General features: G+C 49.4%; 1 protein-coding gene across 10 annotated transcripts in view; it reads right to left on the reverse strand.

Annotated features, from left to right (window-relative positions):
* Window positions 1-3309: 3309 nt before the first annotated feature.
* UXS1 (UDP-glucuronate decarboxylase 1) overlaps window positions 3310-19588 on the reverse strand; it is an 88388-nt gene continuing 72109 nt past the window's right edge. For 8 of the 10 annotated variants that reach the window (XM_006759522.2, XM_015561186.1, XM_015561185.1 and 5 more), the window contains 6 exons: window positions 15173-15292; window positions 11572-11615; window positions 7916-7976; window positions 6917-6974; window positions 5706-5809; window positions 3310-4100 (listed from right to left, as the gene is read on the reverse strand). In XM_006759522.2, coding sequence (XP_006759585.1) covers window positions 3969-4100; window positions 5706-5809; window positions 6917-6974; window positions 7916-7976; window positions 11572-11615; window positions 15173-15292 — 519 coding nt within the window. In that variant the 3' untranslated portion in view covers window positions 3310-3968. The remainder of the gene's footprint in view (window positions 4101-5705; window positions 5810-6916; window positions 6975-7915; window positions 7977-11571; window positions 11616-15172; window positions 15293-19588) is intronic. The other 2 variants (XM_015561183.1, XM_015561182.1) reach the window with 1 other exon arrangement.

Genomic DNA, 19588 nt, shown 5'->3' on the forward strand with positions numbered 1-19588 from the left:
CATTTATCAGTCCTAGTATATATATATATTTTTTTGGTAGAATCTTCAGGGTTCTCTATATACAATATCATGCCATCTGCGAATACTGAGTTTTACTTCCTTTCCAATTTGGATGCCTCTTATTTCTTCTTGTAACTTAATAACCTCTTTAAATGTCCTACTTCCAAATATGACTACATTCTGAGGTTCTAAAGATTAGGAGTCCAACATGTGAATTCTGGGGAGAACACAAGTCAGTCCATAACACCACTAGATCCTTCCTTGGGTCCTAAGGTCCCAGATGGTCTTCCTTTTTTCTACCTACTTTCAGAGTCTCCTTATGCTTGTTTTATATTTAACTAGAGGCCCTTTGCACGAAAATTTGTTTAAGAGTAGGCCTTCCTTCCCCTGGCTGTCATGTCGGCACCAGCTTCCCTCTGGCACTTGGGACCCAGGCTGGCTTCCCTCTGCCCCCGGCTTCGTCAGGAAGGACATTTAGAATAACGTCCGGTCTAATTAGCATACTACCCTTTTATTATTATAGGTGTCCAGAACTTTACATTGTACTTGGTGGGAAAAAATAGCAAAATTATGTCCACTTCATCTTCTTGAAAACAGAAGTCTCTTCCTTGCACTTTTAGTTTCTTTAAAATCTGACCTCCCATGATTGGTAGATGCGAGTCAGTTATTTGACATTTGCATGCTGGGTCTTTGTACCATCACATTTGTTTTACTTAAAATAAAATGTATAAAAATTACAGAAACACCAAATTCAAAATATATTAAACAGTAAGAGTTTTAAAAAACATTAAGGTTCTTGAACAAACCCATTAACCAACAGGTAAGGATCTTGGGAACTCATCACTCCGTCATATCTGCTAAAAAGCAGAACAAATGAAAAAAATCAGTAATTCTTCTTAGATACACCGAGAAGTGAGGTTAAAAGGCAAACTTCTTTCCCTCAAATTGGGAAGACTGACAGGCAAATAGAGAGAATTACAACTCACTGGATTATCAACTTCCATGTGATCGAGTGCCAGGGTCCGAAAATCTGAAGTATAATTGACGAATTGTGGGAGGCTTAGTGTGGACAAGTCCGAGCTTAAAAATCCAGGGGGAGCCAGCCAAAGGGGGACCCCAAAATTTTGAGCTTCACCTCCAGTTCAACTGGGTTCTCATAGTGAAGAGCGGAGAAAAATCTCGTTGCTTCTGGCATCAGGAAGGAAAAAGAAGCTACTTTGAACTACATCAGAGCACTTTGTTCTTCATAGCAAAGGCTGCCCTAGGACAGGGGTCGGCAAGCTCATTAGTCCGCAGAGCCAAATATCAACAGGACAACGATTGAAGTTTCTTTTGAGAGCCACATTTTTTAAACTTAAACTACATAGGTAGGTACATTGTTATTAACTTAATTAGGGTCCTCCTAAGGCTTAGGAAGAGCCACACTCAAGGGGCCAAAGAGCCACATGTGGCTCGTGAGCCGCAGTTTGCTGACCACGGCCCTAGGAGAAACTAGTTCATCAATCTAACCTGCTGGATTTATATCAGAACCTACTAGTTAATCAATCTAACCTGCTGGGGTTATATTATAGCCTCCCCCCCCCGCCCCCGGGGAAAGGGAAATGAGCTAGCCCCCTAAAGGGTGAAAAAAATTAGATTTTTTGATAAAACAAATCGCTGCTCTTTTCTGTCCCACAGCACAGCTGTAGATATAAATGACCCTTATTCTCCAATGTGGCTAAGCTACAAACAGAATACAGATAAGTTTTTTAAAGCAGATAAAACAGATGGGAAAATCTCAATAATTGGAACAAAGCCCTATTGGGGTCTTGGAAGCAATGTGCATCCCACCCCTGAGAAGCTGTAGTAGCAGTCTCAGGGTAAGGCTATTTTTCAATTCTCTACCAAAGGTGGCAATCAACCAAGAGAAAGTCTAGGCAAAGCACACAGATCACTTTAATATGCAAACTGAAACCCTGAAACTCACAGCTCCTTGACCCCAGGAAATCACTGAGGGTGACCCAGATTTCCCTGGCTCTCTTATGAGACCAAATTTAACTCTTATGAGACCAACATAACTTCTAGGTTAAGGACTAAGTCAAACTCACACATAACTAAGACTCTACCAGGACTCATGCAGTAGCAATGGTACAGGAGTCTACGTGGGGTCGGTGGGCTAGACTCAGTATCCACAAGAATGCAGTTGAAATCAAGGCTCCCTCAATAATACTTTCCTGTCTACCTGGGATGTTCATATGCTTAATTCGAAGTTTTCATTATCTCCCTGGAAGTATTACCCCTTCCCTGAGTGTGACTTATTACACATAACCATTCCTCACCCACTTCTTCCTTGTTCCCTGAATTTTATAAAAATCATGGGGGGGCGGCGAGGGGAGGGGATATTTAAGAATGAAATTCAAGGGTGTGTCCTAGAATTAGCAAGTAACAAGGTAGGAGAACTCTGGACCCTGTGGCTCTCCCAAACGGCACCACACAGTTTGCCCCACACACCTCCGTCCGTCTACACTCTGTCTTCAGTGTACGGGTCACCATTAGTAGCTTCCAAACTAGCTTCTCATTTCTATTCATCTCTGTTCAATAAATATAGCACTGGTTAGTTCTGGCCAAAAGAATGACAAAAATAAGAAATCATCCTTGAATCCTCTTTTCCCCCCCTCACACCACATCCAATCTAGCACCGACTTTTGTTCTAGAATCTTGCGGAAAATTGACCATGACAAATAAAACCAAAACTTCCTTGGCCTGGCACCAGATTCTGATTGAAAAACATCTCCAACTAAAAAATTATTCCCCAGTGACTTTGAAGGACAGGCACACTCCTGGTGAGGTGTGGAAAAGGGCATTCTGGCCAAATGCCCGGTGCTTTCACCTCCTTGGTGCTGGTTCCATCCCGCGCAGAGCCTATTGACTGTGTTGCTTTAACTGACAGTGTTGTTCTTTCATTTGTTTTAAAAGGAATACAAAAATAAAAACTAAATCCTGAAAGAATTCTTAAGGAAAGGAAAAGCTCTCCAAGTGTTCACTCAATGAGTCTAGTTCACAGGCACTTATTTTTCTCCATCTGGTCTTGTTGCCAGAAATGGACACACAGTGATTCTAACCCTGGTAAAAGCTAAAGATACCTCCACGCAGCAGTTAATATATTCAAACTCAACCCAAGGGGCGTATAAAAGTTTCCAATATCCACTCATCAAATTATATATATATATATACCAACATAAATGTTTACAGAGTTTTTAAAATTAAATTTTCCAACATTTTTCTGAACAATCCAACAATGAAAGCAGAAAGCCAGCCAACCTTTAAAAGTGAGTTTCAATATTTTATTAAAATAGCATATTTAACCACTGTTAACCAATACCTTAACTTTGTCCCCCACCCTACCTCACCCCAAATACGCAGCACAACACAGTAGTGATTTCAAATATCCGACAGAAATAGTTCAAAGTCAAGTTTGCAACTCAAAGCTGGACCTTGGAAAAATTCTGAACTGAAAGAAACATAAAGCTCTCAGACAGAACTCTTCATCCACCAAGAAACGCCAGGGCCACCCGGCAGCACTGCTCGCTCGTTCTTTGCTTTATACATAGTAAGTATCACGTCTCACTTTTAGGTCCCACTTTTATAAATAAAATCAGCAATTTCACCCCATTAAATGTTCCTTTTCAGCTTCACAAAGAAACCAGTAAATAAAACTGTCAACGACAGTCATGACGTTTGCTCTCACAGCAAGATAAAAAACTTGAAAATACGCAGAGATGCTATTTTACATAAAAAGACAGATTTTAAAAAGTGCAAGGCAAAATTTGCAGGTTTTTGAGGGGAGTTTTTAGGCACATCCATTTCTTTAAAGCAAGCTTCAGAATAAAATTCCAGTTTGTTCTTCATGACACCTGTGTAAGTCTCTTTAAGAAAAAAGAAAAAGTACATCTCAGTGTGAAACGGGCGTCTCGTCCCGAGTGAGGTGCTCAGTTATGGCGCGTCCGTCCTTTCTTTATTCTGGCGGGCTTTGGTTTGGGGATGTACTGGTTATTTGCCTGGTACTCGAGTTCTTTCCGGAAGTAGTGAATGGCTTTGTTTAAACCTTCTTCCAGTGGGACCTGTTTAAAGGGAAAGCGAGAATGAGAGACGAGGCGGGGACTGAACAGTCTCAGGCTTCACAGGAACGAAGTGACGACTTGAGGTCACAGCACAGGTGTGGGTCACAAGGGAGACGCCATCTTTGCAAAGGGCCCTTTACATGTCCTGGGAAACCTGACAAATTATATACTCCAGGCTGACATAAAAAGAATGAACTCTAAACCCCCAGAGATCTGGACGACTTCTTGTGTTCGGCAGCTACTCCAGTTGGAACCAGTCACAAAGGTCGCTTTTAGAACAACACACACCCGCCCCCCCCAACCGTTACCATGGAGGGAAGATGCTCTGGAAGCACTTGTATCTGATCACATACCTCATCCTCACAGACACTGACCCTCTGCACTTTCACCGCCCTGACCTAAGGGGCTGACTCTGAGAGGGACTTTATAGAAAGCAATCTTAACCTGGAGCAGCCCTTCAGCAAACAGGAAATGGAAATCTAATCATTAAGAGAACAAAGGAGAAGTGGAGGGAGCACTGCCCAGGGACAGAAACTGGGGAGTAGGATACACCTGTTAACTTGGTGGCAATGGTTTCATGTCAAAACTTATAATCGTATAGTTTAAATATGGCAGTTTGCTGTATGCCAATCTCACCAAAGCTGTTAGAGACAGACAAATAGGGAATATTAAGTTGGATTTGAGTAAAGCTTCTTTGGACAAGATCTTTCAACAATTTTCTTAGCAGTAGGTGACTTATGTTCTAAGAATGCTATAATATTATACTTAACTCCAGACAAATAAAAGTACCCCTGTATACACACTTCACATAAGTTATGAGCCACAGTTACTATGTAGTGAATGTGCATTTGACTTTATTCAAGGCCTTTTTGCTTAAAACAGGCTCTACTTAGAAAGGGACCAACGACAAATTCCTTCTGAACATGAAGGCCTGTGCTCGCTGTTCCTTGTTTTGTACAGCTGGTCCAGTAGACTTTGTTAAGTCTGGGCAAAATCATAGTTTCATTTCATTCTGCAGATTTCTGTGCCTTCAGCTGATCACTAAGACTGTAGATCACAGGATACAATACGGACAGGGTGGATATTCTCACACCTCTTTAAGGTTCAACATTTTGCCTTCTACTCAGAGTTCCCTAGACCGCTGAAGGGTAGCAGAACATGCCACCCCAAAACATGTCTGTAGGAGTTCAGGACATGCCCCCCCAGATCTGCCACTCTGGCACGCTGCTAGGTCTGAGCTGTAGGCACTGGACAAACAGAAATGCAGGGAGAGGCTTCCTCTGAGCTTCCCTTATCCGTCTAAGATAAACCCTCCACAAAAGAACTCAGTTGTCAAAAATCCTTCCCAAAGAGTTTCATCAACTAGGAAGGATGGATACATTATGGGAGAGGACACTAAAGTTGTCAGCCGATAAATGTTGTCACAAACTATCAGTAATCTCCCATCTATTCTTCTAAGGGCTCATTCAACTTTCTTAGGTCATTTACTCTCCCCTAAAAGGACTATTCTTTCCCTCTTCTTCTTTCCCAATCTTTGAGTTACTCATTTCATTTTCCCCTCGTATCTCCCATGCATCTATGAGAGACACACGGGTCCCCACTTACCACAGGCTCCCACCCGAGCATCAGCTTCGCTTTTTTGATGTCTGGTTTTCTTTTCTGCGGGTCATCTTGGGCTTCAGAGAGAAACTGGATTTCACTTCCACTACCTGAGTTGTTTTAAAAAAGAAAAGGTAGGAGAGCATCACCAACCTCCAGGGATGTGGTGTTTCACTACACATGTCAAATGACTAGTACAGGCTGGGTGACGCGTCTCATGGAGTCCTTCAGCCGCCTGCGGGACTGTGCTTCTGTCCCCACAAGAGCTTGGCGATGGGCAGGCTACTCTGCTGCTACAGGCCTGAGTGAAACTTGAGGGCCTGCTCCCAGGCAGACCACCCACCATCAGCTAGCATGGCAGGTATGCCCACCAAGCACAACTCCAAAAGGCAAATGTGGTGTGTGGTCACATGCATGTGCAGGGAACTATGACCCTGCTACCCCCACTGAACACCAGTCATGCCCTGAAGCAGGCCTTCGCCCAGAGTTAGGGGCGGGGGGGTCTTTAACTCACTTAACCGCAGAGTGCTGGGGGAATGACCCTGGCGAGCTCCAGGCTGATGCCTAACTAAGACCTGGGCACTTATGTGCCTGCAGAAGCGAGACCTGAGCAACACTAAGATGTCCAGCAACCCCGCTGGAGAGGCCGCGAGCCGGACAGAGAGCCTGGCTTGTTCAGCATCCTTGCTGGACCCAGACCCTGCTGGCCGCCGGAACAGAGCCACACCAGGGAGCCCCAGCCAGGCCTGCACAAGAAACCTGCTCGGGGGCCAGCCTCTTCGCAGAATCTTGGGCAAATGATACGGTTGCTGCTTCAGCCCGTGTGGTCTGGGGTGTGTCACACAGCTGCCCACCGAAACAGGTGGTTACACTGTGGCCCACTTGGATTTTAGGTCCGCACTTCTCCAGTGTCTGAAATCAAACACCTGTCACCTGTGCAGAGGGAGCTACCATCACCAGGTCTCTACCGGGCACTATACTTCCCGCTCACGTACACCTGCAATTACGAAGGGGAACAAAACCCAACTCCTTGCCCACCCCGTGGTCTTCATCTTCCCATTTCTTAAAGAAGCAGAAAACAATTAAGTGCTCCTGATAAAGGTCTGCATTTTATCCACCTCAATTAGCTTCTATCAAGCACACATTTCCAGACCAGGTGTCTTGACTGACAGGAAAGTGCAGGCACTTTCACCCAGGAACGTGTGTGCCCTACTTACCCACAAGGTCTTTAATTAACTGGGCGAATTCTAGGATAGTGTGTTCTTCTGGGTTCCCCTATGGAAGAAAGGGGTCTGGTTATAAGTGTAACTGCATCGGCCGAGGCCGGCACTACCACCCACACACGGGCAGCATCAGTGCTCCACGGAGAACTCGGGGCCGGAGGCTCCTGTCAGGGCCATCAGCAGAAGCAGGACACCCTGAGTGGGGACAGTCTACACGGGACACCTTGCATGGGAACGAGGCGGAAAACCATTCAGCAGACAGCGACTGAAGGGTCAAAGGAGCCAGCTGACAGGAATGCTGCCGAAGAGCTGCAGAGGAGTTGGGGGTGTGACCTTGCCCCTCAACCTTAGAAGGCCACCACACCGCGAGGCAGCATGCAGAGGAGGCAGGCTAGTAACTGGGCATCCAGGGAATGAGATTTTAGTCCTAAATATAAGGAAAAGCTTCCCGTCGGCCAGAACTGTCCACAGACAGAACACATTCCTTTTGAGAAGCAAGCCCACTGGCACGAAATGTGTTCAGGGCCGAGACAATGACCTTTCAACCCCCAACACGGAGGTGCTGGACTCAGGAAGTGACAAAGGAGAAGCACACAGGTGGTTTGTGCGGCTGAAACACAAGCCCCTGGAACCTTCCGCCACTTCCCGCCACCCCTCCACCTCTCACACCTGACCTGGTCAGGCCTCTCAGCGCCTGCATGTTAAATGCTGCGAGAAGACGCACCAGGACATGCACGTCTGCCAGTCCCAAAACGTTCCACCCAGTTCAGGTGCGCAGCTGGCTCAGTCTCATTACACTCGCTTCCCTGCCTTGCAGACATGTACTTCTTTGTCCTCTTACTGTCTTACTCCGTGGGTTTTCCTCTCTAGGACCCAGCAAGCAGTGAGCACGCCTGCCCTGAGCATCACAGCCCATCAAGCCAAGCCCGGTGCTTCTCATGGCTCACAGAGGAGGAGCATGGCGGCTCTGAAATGGGGAGGGGGCGCACTCACCAGGTTGACGGGGCTGCTGACGTTGCTATTCATGAGGACCACCAGGCCGTTCACCAGGTCGCTAGGAGAGAAGGGAGGTTGCTCAGGTGCCTGGTGCTGAGCACGCAGGCGCGGAGCATCAGGACCCAGCCGCCTCCCGGAAGGACACCAAAACCCAGTGGAAAGGTGGATGTCACACTGAAATCCCCGGGGCGGGGAGAGCACCAGAGCACCTGGGCGGGACTGGGCTTCTCCTGGGAGGGTACAGATGGCTGAACAGGAGGAAGCTGAGTGATGGGGCTGAGTGTTTACTTCTATCAATTTCTGACACCCTTTCACAATTACGAAATAAAAATAAATAAAATAGGCACATATCCAGAAACAACGGGGTTGATACAAGTTTCTGCTGAAAGTGCATGGGACCTGTGCACCCAGGGAGCTGGCCCATGGGAAAGTAGATGATTAAAAACAGTGAGACCCACTGGAATGAAAGCCCTCCGTGTGGAGTTCCCACCTGGCAAAGCACAGGGAAAGCAGACACCGAGTGTGGAAATAACGGAGCTGCTCCGGACTCCCTGAATGTTCAGCTCACCTCACTCCACTCCACACACCTCTGTGAAACAGAGGTATCTGGATATTTCAAATAACTCGTCATCCACTGGCCATGACGGGGAAATAAGTAAGCAGATTTTCGCTTACCAAGGATTGTTTCTTATTTTCAGAAGTTTTAAAGTGTGGCTCTGCTAAAAATAAAAAGTTACTTTGTAAAAATGACACCTCACTGCTCTACACCAATGTTTCTTCAATGCTACACCTCAGACCACTGGTGGTCCATGAGGTCCAAAAGGTTGGCGACTGCTGCCTCGGACAACTCTGAAGTTCTGGTGATCCAAATGCGGTCTCTTTGAAACTCTCCCTTCTCCACCTCCTCCATCGTCACCAGAAAGGAGAGGTTACTGTGGCCAACTTCCAAAAGAAAACCTGCTTTTGCTTTCCTTTCATTGAAAACATTTTTTGGTGGAGTATTTAGTAAACAATTTTCTGGGTTTTCGTTTAAGGCAAATGGGTATTTTGTATGAAGACGCCTGAAGTCCGTTCTGTTCCCCCGGCTTCCAGCACTGATGCCAGCTATAGCTGACTTGGGAGAATCTCTCTTCTAGAAACTGACAAAAAGCCACCTCGTCACCATGGCAGTGATTAGTGCCCCACAGCACACTCTCTTGTGGCAGACATCCCACAAGTTCATAAAACGACGTTCAAGCTGCCATTAAGCAGTCCCCAACTGTTTTCAATACTGCAACTGGGGAGGGAGTACCTTATTAAGCTGGAAGATGACTGTTCTGCAATCCAGCTCACTGGGGGAGTGCAGGGCGGGTCATGCATCTTTTATGTTAATAACTGTCAATTTTTAAATTCAAAATTGCATGGATCACTCTCATTTAACCTGAAGCTCAGCTCTTTAAAAGTGTCATTTTGACAAAGCAACTCTAAAAAACTCCAGAGCAAGCCTTGGCTGTGCGGATGAGGATGTGCCCTGACCGTGCTGGCGTCAACCCCTTCTGCAGGGTGTCGGTGCCTGTGCCCAACCTCTGGACCCGGAGTGCTGTGGCCGTGACGCCCGGAGACGGCTGGGTTAGTACAGTAACTGCAGACTCAGACACTGTGCACTTCTAACTGTGCAGCAAAAACATTCTAAGTCAGAAACAGCTTTTTCAAAATCGCAGAACTCTGGTAAGTGAACTCTCTCAGCTGAGTCCTGAATAACCGAGAGTGGAAGTCAGGAAAGCCCTCTGCCGGTGTGTCAAGTCACAAGGCCTCGTCATCTCAGCCTCTACTGACACGAGATGCAGAGATGTCCAGCAGAGGGAGTGTAAGTGACAACGCAGTATTATGAAGAAAGCACTTCGGGAAAGGGTTGCCAGTCACATTTCCAGGGAAATTTCCAAGACCCGTCCTCAGATTGTTCGCTGGTGTCTGATGACGACCGCGTGTGTGAGCCGTGCCCATCAGAGCAGGCCACGCAGCATGTCCCAAGCTGGATGGTATGTGACACTTGCATCACTGAATTCTTACATCACTTTAATCCCTACCAAGTACCTAACCTTATTTTCAGTGATTTTGTATCTCATGCCTTGAAATAATGAGAGTAGTAAGAAGTCTGGGTTCTGAAGGACCTCCCTTTTTACCCTGCATTTCTCACTAACATTCACAAGGTGCCACAGCTGGAGAAGCGTGGGGAACACTGAGAGGTGGCTTCAGGAAAGTCAGTGTAACTGGAGTCTGCTAGATCCCGCAGGAGGGGTGAGCACACTATTACGAAAGGATGGTACTCGATACACAAAAGGCCAATGAACACATTGCAGACCAGTGGTTTTATTGCTGGCTTTACCCAGTGGCCAGGTAAGTTTCTATTGAAAGAGTACAAAAAACGTTTTACATGAATGTTACAGGCACGTTTTAAAATTAAATACCCATTGCATTTTGAAGTTATTTATTACATGTTCTTACAAGCTAATATCTTTTTAAAGTATGATACTTTGTAAAGCACTGTGTATTATGAAGCGAGATTCTCTTATCTGTCCGCAATGTGTTAATATGGTCACGGTACAGAAATATGACTCTACCCTGGACCCTCACATAATCAGACAAGTCTATGTGACCACGCTGGCTGAGGGCAGGGCGGGGGGCTGCCCAGACTGCACCCCACTGCCACCTAGTCACCGCTACAGCAAACTGGGATGGCCTCAAGGCACCAGGAATTGCACTTGCTGGCTGAGAGGCATTCCAGGGTTTGCACTGGGAAGTTAAAATACCTTGAATCTTACAATTTAGGATACCGCGGATTCACAGGGGATTCCCAGGAACGGTCACCCGGGAGAGGGCCTGGGTCTATGGAATTGTCCACATGGTGACTCTTCTCTCAGAACCAAAACTGCATTTTATTTTTTATTTTTATTTTTTATTTTTAAATATATTTTATTGATTTTTTACAGAGAGGAAGGGAGAGAGATAGAGAGTTAGAAACATCGATGAGAGAGAAACATCGACCAGCTGCCTCCTGCACATCTCCCACGGGGGATGTGCCCGCAACCCAGGTACATGCCCTTAACCGGAATCGAACCTGGGACCTTTCAGTCCGCAGGCCGACGCTCTATCCACTGAGCCAAACCGGTTTCGGCCAAAACTGCATTTTAAATCAGTCACCGACGGAACTGACCAACAAAACCCCCACACCAAGAGGACAAGGAAAATCCCCGTGTGAGGCTGTGGACCAAGTGCTTAAATGTATTTCAGGCAACAACACGGCAGCAGCAAGAAACTGCCTCACCCCTGCCTCAGTGAGGACAACCTCATCCACCCAGAATGCCATGTTTAAAGTGGGTCAGATTCTCCGATCTGTGGGTTTGCTGGATGATCAAAGCCAAATCTTAAGTTGGCCTGAACTAAACTCAACTGCCCTCCGGTTAAGCAAGTTTACCTACGAGACGCTAGGTGGCAGCAAGGGGCTAGCACAGAGGAGTCCTAAGTCGGGAGCAGGCAGGCACACTTTCCGCTTCCCACAGGCATGGAAGAACTTTGATGGAGCGGAGCTGCCGCTGGAGCCGCGAGGAAGGCTACTTATAACAGACACCGCCCATCGGGCCTGCACCAGCTCCCAGCAGGCCCGACTGTCTTACCTGACGTACTGGAAGGCCCTGGTCTGTGACCCAGATCCGTACACCTAGGAGGAAACAGGCAGTTAGGCCTTGTGTGGGTGCTTCAACACTGCCCAACAGTGAGAAGGGGCAGAAATACGTATGCATTTGTGTGTTCACACGCATCAAGTTCTTCTTCAAAAGACATCCTCGGAAGGCGTCCCCTGTCATCAGGCCTGTGACGTGCCAGGGAGTATGTCAGGTTCTGGGCGAGAAACCTGCATGCACACTGCACTCAGGCCACCCACCTAGTCCTCCACCGGGCTGCCCGTCCGGGAGCTGGGCTCGGTCAGGCCAGGCCACAGAGCCTCTGCCAGGACCCAGCGTAGGTGTGTTTACAACTAGTTCCTAGGTCATCCCAATTGTGGCCAAGGCTGAGAATCACCCAGGAGACTCTGGGTAGAGCCAGAGGAGGCTGGGGGCCCTCACGCTCCATTCCTGTCCACTGGATGCTGCCACGTCTCTGCCTCGCACCTGCTTTGTACCTGGCACAGTGCTCCTCACATCAGGGACCAGCTCGGATGCCACTTTCTTGGGACACGGCCTCTGGCTCATTCCCAGGAGAGAAGTCCCTGCTCTGCCCTTTCTGGGACAGTCCTCCGCTCATCGATTCGTACCAATTTCCCCGGCTGAGCTCCCTGGGCCAGGAATCGGGGCCAACCCACCTTTGTCCCACTACGGCCCAGCACAGCGAAGAGCTCAGTGAATGTGGGCAAAACAACGGGGCCCGGGAACTAAGCACTGTGTGCAGGTCACAGCAGCCTGGTGGCTCAGGGGTTCCCAGACGGAGGCAGGCCGCTGCGCACAGGCCAGGGGGGAGCACCCGCGGGAGAGCACGGGGAGCACGGCACCACCCCACGCCGGGCCTCCAGTGCCTAAGCGCTTCTCATCTGTGCATGGACGAAGGGCCCAAGCTAGGAGTCACTTACAGCCCACGGTATCCATACGAGGAGTAAATAAAATGCTAACTTTGAACTGGTCTTAGAAGTATGGCTTCCCCATTATTTCCTTTGGAAAAAGCAAGGGTTTTAAAATGACAAAGACCCAGGTTCAAACCCTATGTCTGCCCCATGTGGGCTGTCCTGGGAAAACCATCTCAGTGAAGCTCTCTCCTCACCTGCAACCTAAACAAACAGAGCCAGGTGGCACAGCAGAACCAACCCTGCTCTGACGGCGTTTGCATGTGTCCATGTTTTAACTGAACTGCGAACTAAAGTCTCTTCAAGATAAGCTGAAAGCTCAATAAGCAGCTCCCGTGTGTGACTCACACAACTTGGCAACAAGCAGACAGGCAGCGTGTTTCACCGTGCCCCGCAGGTACTGCAGACAGGCAGTGTGTTTCACCGTGCCCCGCAGGTACTGCAGACAGGCAGCGTGTTTCACTGTGCCCCGCAGGTACTGCAGACAGGCATGCGTGTTTCACCATGCCCCGCAGGTGCTGCAGACAGGCAGCGTGTTTCACCGTGCCCCACAGGTACTGCAGACAGGCATGCGTGTTTCACCGTGCCCCGCAGGTACTGCAGACAGGCTGCCTGCTCAGATTGCACTCCACTGCCCTGCGCCTTTACACACTGTAGGTGTGTGGCACCCTGAACATCTATCAGTGCCATTCCCAACAGCATCGGCTCACTGTGTCTGTTACAAACTTTTTCTTTATCATTATATGTTCCAGTGATCTGTAGTACGTGATCTTTTTTTTTGTAATCTTCACCTGAGGATATGATTTTAATGATTTTTAGAGACAGAAGAAGGGAGGAAAAGAGGGAAGGAGGGAAATGTGAGAATGAAACTGATCAGCTGCCTGTCCTCTACCGGGGCCTGTGCCCGCACCCCAGGTATGTGCCCTGACTGGGAATCAAACCGGCAAATATCGACTGGCTGTCTCCCACATGTGTTCCTACCGGGTATCTAACCCACAACCCGGGTATGTGCCCTGACTGAGAATTGAACCTGCAACCCTTTGGTGCACAGGACGATGCTCCAAGCAACTGAGCCACTGGCCAGTGATCTTCGAAGTTAATACTGTGACAGGAAACAGGCACGTTCTGAAAGGCCATTGGGACCCTGCGCCTGCCAGGAGGTGTCAAGAGACTACCTGCAGTCCTGGCAGCAGCCGCGTCCAGCTCCCGGGGGCACACAGGCTAGATCTCCCGACTTCTCACCTGAGGCTCCCTCTGGCTGCTGGGTGGAGAGTGTTTAAGGCCCACAGCAATAAAATGGGAGCAGGAGGAGGCATGGACCAGGGTAGTAGTAGAAGAGGTGAGAAGGCGCCTGGACCCACTTAGGGCAAGGCCACTAGGGGTGCGGTGGGTCCCACATGGTGTGAGGGAGAGAAGACTGAGTGTGCGTGACCGCTGTGGCTGTCCTCAGACACCAATGCAGGCAGAGCTGGTGCGTACTGAGCGTGGAGGGGAGGCGGCACGCTGGGGTGTCCACACCTCGAACTGGGGTCTGAGTTCACCTCTTCCCTACAATGTATTAAACAAAACTCACCTGGAAAAGCCACATCATATTTTTTGGTTCTAATTTGGCAAAGTTTTTGGTTCTAAATTGGTGGCGGTACAGCAAACACCTAAGAACGGTGATCAAGAGCAGAGACTCTGGGTTCAAACACAGATGCCAACATTTGGCCACGTAGGCTTGGGCACCTTATCTAATCTCTGTGCTGCCATTTCCCCATCTGGAAACCAGGCACAGTAAGTCGCCTGCACCCCAGGGATCTGTTGTGAGCACTAAATGAATTAACAGGTAAAGATCAAAGAACAGACACAGTAACTGACTCTATTAGTAGACGGCAGAGAAAGGAAGACGGACGTATGGACAGATGGATTCATATGTCCATACAGCCATATTCCCCCAGGAACACACTTAGCTGACAAGCAAACGGCCCTGCAGAACTTTCGGAGTCCCACCAAGCACTGAGCTCTCACAGAGCTTCAGAGTGAAGAGTGAGGAAATGGAGGTGGGAAGGCAGGGAGACGATTGGGAAAGGCAGGAGGAGAGAGAAGCAGGAAGAGGAGAGGGGAGGGAACTGAGGATTTGGCAAAACTGGAGAAAACCACCTGAACTTAACCAGCAAACCCCTGGCCAAGCAGGCTGAGGGGGTGTTGAGGGCACTGAGCAGCGGGGCCTCCTCCTTGCCACACACTCGGACCACTGACCCCAACCCACCAGGTGGCCCCAGGTTCGAAGCTTCCCAGGTGGAGAGACCCTGTCAGAGAAAAGTGCCCAAACCAACCAGGCAAATGTCCATTTCTCGGCCACCTGAGCGGCCCCTGAGCACAGACACAACCCTGGCTACAGCCAGTGGGACAAGCAAGCATCCGGAAAGGCAGGCCGGCACAGCAGACAGGCCCCGAGGCCTGGGCAGTGGGACCACGCCCGCGGCCCATGCTCCGTGTGTTTTCGGCAGGCTTCGAAAGCAAGGTGACCCAGGTCACACTGGCCATCCCTCTCCCAGATTCTATGCATGCACCTCCCCTCCAAGCCACTAGGGGTGCGGGACGTACAGAAACCCCAAGCAGCAGTGTCAGGACCCTGACCCCTGACCCAGCACGCACTCATCACTTGAGCAGGCACCTACCGTGAGCGGCTCCCCCTGGAGCGCCTGCAGGATGAAGTTGCTGACCACCCGCCCGTCGTTCATGTGCATGCGCGGCCCAAAGGTGTTGAAGATCCTGGCCACTCGCACTTCGACGCCCTCCTGGAACAGGGAGCAGAGTGAGATGGCTTAGCTGCTGGGAGGCTTTGCATGCCCAGTGCCTGCACATAAACATGTCAGAAATGGTCTGCTTTTCACTCCAAGTGAAAATGGCTGTTTTGTTTGTATCACGTGCAGTGTGCTTGAAGTACACACACCTGAAGACCACACAGTCACACCAAAGAAAGTCAGACATATCCCACATCTCACCCACGGCTGCAGTGTGAACACTCTATTTGGGCACCTGCACCATGAAGACTGTGTTGCCCTCAGCACAAGCCCAGTGATATTAAGTGTTGTTATTGTCACTACTGGTTGAAATAGTTTTTTCCTTCTTTTATTTTACCACCTTACACCTGGCACAGCTGGGAGCCAAACAGACCCTTAGCTAATGAAGCTGTGCAGCACAGAATTCCACCCCAGGAGAGTGAGCTAAAAGCAATCAGCTGCCGGGTCCCAAGGGCCCATGTCAGACCTCAAAGAGGTTGGAGCCCCCCGGCTGGCCACCTGCCCATAGTGCCTCACCTATGTCCCACCCACTGGCCACCTGCCCACAGCGCCTCACCTATGTCCCACCCACTGGCCACAGCACCTCACCCAGGTCCCTGGTATGCTGCTTCTACATGTGCTGAGACAGGACATGGTTGGGAATGATGGACCCAGCACACAGTTAACTTTTAAAACCCAAGTTTCCTAAAAGGGTCCCAAGGGCACACTATATTTCTGCGAACTCCTCCAGCAATATATAATAATTAAAACACTTTCACATGGCTTTTCAGATTCTTAGGACTGAGCTGTTACACTTGGTCTAGGAATTTGAAATCAGACCTTTTCTCTACTGAACAGAGAATATTTAAAAAAATATGGGGGAAGGGAGGAAGGAGGCAGGGACAGAGGTGTTGAACTCAACAGAAAATAAATCAGAAGAATCGACTTGTGTTTCATTGTTAAGATGAGGAAAGAATCGTTCTAGGAAGAGACCAGAAAAACAGTCGCATCCACATGCTTGGCAGGAGAGTCTATGGCAGCCGTGGGCAAACTACGGCCCGCAGGCCGGATCCAGCCCGTTTGAAATGAATAAAACTAAAAAAAAAAATGACCGTACCCTTTTATGTAATGATGTTTACTTTGAATTTATATTAGTTCACACAAACACTCCATCCATGCTTTTGTTCCGGCCCTCCGGTCCAGTTTAAGAACCCATTGTGGCCCTCGAGTCAAAAAGTTTGCCCACCCCTGGTCTATGGGCTTATAAGGGTTGCAGCAAATGCAACACTTCTGTCTCGGCCTTCCTTTTCCTCAGGCACATTCCAGAACACGGCTCCTTAAAAGCAGAGTTCTGCAGACACTACCTGGCCACCCACAAGGGAGCTGCTTGCTTTGATTTTCCCATCTGGATCGTCACCTCAGGTAGCACAGGACAACGCCTTGGACAGGTGCAGCTGCAGAGATGGTCACATGATTTTTCAACAACTCTGGCTCTCAAGCCCAGTTTGCACCAAGAGTAGCTCCCTATTAGCCTCACTTTCCAAATCAAATCAACACAAACCCAGGCTCCCCCAGTTGAGCCCTGCTCCCCGCTCGTGCACTGGCTCTTCTTATGCAGCGTCAGGACAGAGGCACCGGTGCCGCTGCGTGCAGCTCATTAGCCACCTGACATGCAGCCCCTGGGCTTCCTCCTGTGGTGCCCTGCGCAGGATGGGGAGAGTCAGCAGGCACCCACGTGCTGCCGAGGGAGGTTGTGTGGTGGCACCCATATCCTGGAGGAAGGTACAATTACTCCCCCTCTGAGGAAAGGCCAGTGACCCAAAGCCTGCCTCCCGGGGGAGAAAACCAGGCACCATGCCTCTCTTAAGGAGACCCTCCTCTGAAGGACCAGTGCGCAGCACACGCTGCTGACTTGCACTCAGCACCCCACTTGCCAGGGAGTCTGCTGACCACTAAGCGGTGCGTGTTTCACCCGGCGAGGAGGAGGGCCTGCACCACACGGCCGGCCGGGGGCTGGTTTCACTGCGCTCATGGTCTTGTCCCAGGTGGGGTGACTCACTCACTCACTCACTCACTCACTCACATCTTGAAGCCTCAAGAGGTTTACCAAGGGCCAGCATAACTCCGCCAGAGTGAGTCACCCGGCAAACAGCCGTGGGCCAGCATCTGAGGCATACACAGGGAGCCCCGAGGCCCGGGGAGGTCTTGGCCCTCACCAGCTGCACATTCCTGGGAAGGCATTTGAGATGCCCAGATTTCAGATGGTAATCTCTGGAATGGGGACAGTAATATCCATCTACCGAGTTTAAAGAAAACACACGAATCTGCTTTGAAACGGCCATCATTCCTGTCTATTTCCAAGTGACGGCTGTAAACCCTTGAACTTTGACCTCCTTCTTTGATTACTAAATCTTGGTGCAATGGGAACCCCATGTAAAGTATCTCAGAAACATTTCCACCAGGAGCCCAGGAGCCCTTTAATGCCTGGGAAACAGTGGCTAGACTGGAGTACTATATAATCCCAGATGGGAAAGGGGCATCCGAATGCCTCTTTTCTGCATCTGACTCAGCCAGAGGGGTGAGGGGCTGGGGAGGCAGGTGGTGCAATGAAGGGACAGGGCTTCCTCCCTCCCCAACAACTCCAGGGACAGAGATGTTACCGGCAGGGATTCAATGGTCTCCTACAGTTCCCCTATGTGGCCATTGCTTGGCAAGCCGGCTCCGGCCCTGAACACACAGTGTGGCTGTGGTCACTATCTTCACTGACGGAAGGTGCGGGATGGGACAGAGAAGCAGCGAGATAGGCCCCCGGGCATCTCTACCTGTGGGGACAGGACAGAGCTAATGGGAAGTACTCCCAGGGCCAGCAGGCCTACTCTCTGACACTTTCTTAGTCTTCCTCAGGCCCCTCAGAGGGACAGAGCCACGCAGGCCTGAGGCAGAAGCACCCACATCTGACGGGCTCTGCTCCCCACCTGGGCAGGAAGAGGCCCTCACAGAATGCAGAGCTCCCTTTACTGAGCAAGGCTCTGGGGCATGCAATTCCCACTTGGTGTCCTGGCAGAGGGAGGCCAAATCTGTCAGGGACAGCAGCACTTGTCTGCCTAGCAATCTCCCCCAACAGCCCTGCTTCGCTGGGTCATAACCACCTGGCCTGAGTGTTGCTACACAGCAGGCTAAGCTCACGTCCAGGCCAGGAGGGCACAATTCCTAGGAGGGCAGCAGGCACGGAGGGCGGGTGCCCAGAAGGCAGGCAGCAGAGCTGGCAGGTCCAGGCCACAAGGGTCTGACCCCAGAGTGTGAACGCTACCAAAAGAGCCCTTGACATTCTTCAGTTGCTTGCTGAGTGCTTTTTAAAAACTAAAATATAAGGAACATACCGACTGTGTTACTTTTTAAGTATTTTGATGCCTGAGAGTAAAACAAAGCCATTTCCTCAGCCACGGGCTAGATGACCACCAGTGCTTGTGCCTCTGCTCTGCTGGTCTGGTGTTATGAATGGCGGCCTGTTTGCTGACCCTGCCCAGTGGTGGGCCACACATCTGCAGCATCAGGCTCTGCAGGGCGGTGAGCTGGCCACACCCACCATACCCAGTGCACACAGAGCCACCATTTAATGCCTCTCTGACAAGTTAAAAGTATTCACAAAAGGTGCTGTGCCCTTAATTGATCTCACTTCCATCTCACCCATCCCCTGAAGGAAACCCAAGGGAGTGTCTCTCTGTGTCTCTAAGATGGACACGTGCCATAGACTTTTTTTTCTGGGAAATCAAATTCTATTTTGAATACATTAGCACATTCCATTAAGAGAGACTCAGCAGAGAATTCTTTGGAAAAGAGAAACTATACAAAGATTATTCCTACTTGTATTTATCTTGTTTATATTCTCGATCCTTATATTGATTCAGAGAAAAATATATCCACATACCATCTGGGAGAGAAAACAATTTATACTTAAAAGTGGATATGTCATTATGTATTAAAAAAATAACTTATGAAACAATTAATTAAAACATGCCAAAGACATAGAACCCCACCAGATGCATCCTTCTTTCGGGTTCTTTTTTTTACATTAGTCCACAGATAGTTTTGAATTTTCCCCTAAAAGCTGCTGTCCTGGAAGGGTGCGCACGAGCTGGGAGGCGATGCTAGCTGCTGCAGCTCCCGCCACAGCTTCCCTGCCCGCGGAGCAGTGGTGATTCGAGCAGTGTGTAGCCTGGACCCGTCCTGGGTGTCACTACCTCACTGTGCATCAAAGGAACCCGGTGCCCTTGGACTCAGAGCTGCATCTCCTCCCCCTGGCCCAGCTTC

This window comes from Myotis davidii, unplaced genomic scaffold (genome assembly GCF_000327345.1).
Source record: "Myotis davidii unplaced genomic scaffold, ASM32734v1 scaffold614, whole genome shotgun sequence".
Classification (NCBI taxonomy): domain Eukaryota; kingdom Metazoa; phylum Chordata; class Mammalia; order Chiroptera; family Vespertilionidae; genus Myotis; species Myotis davidii.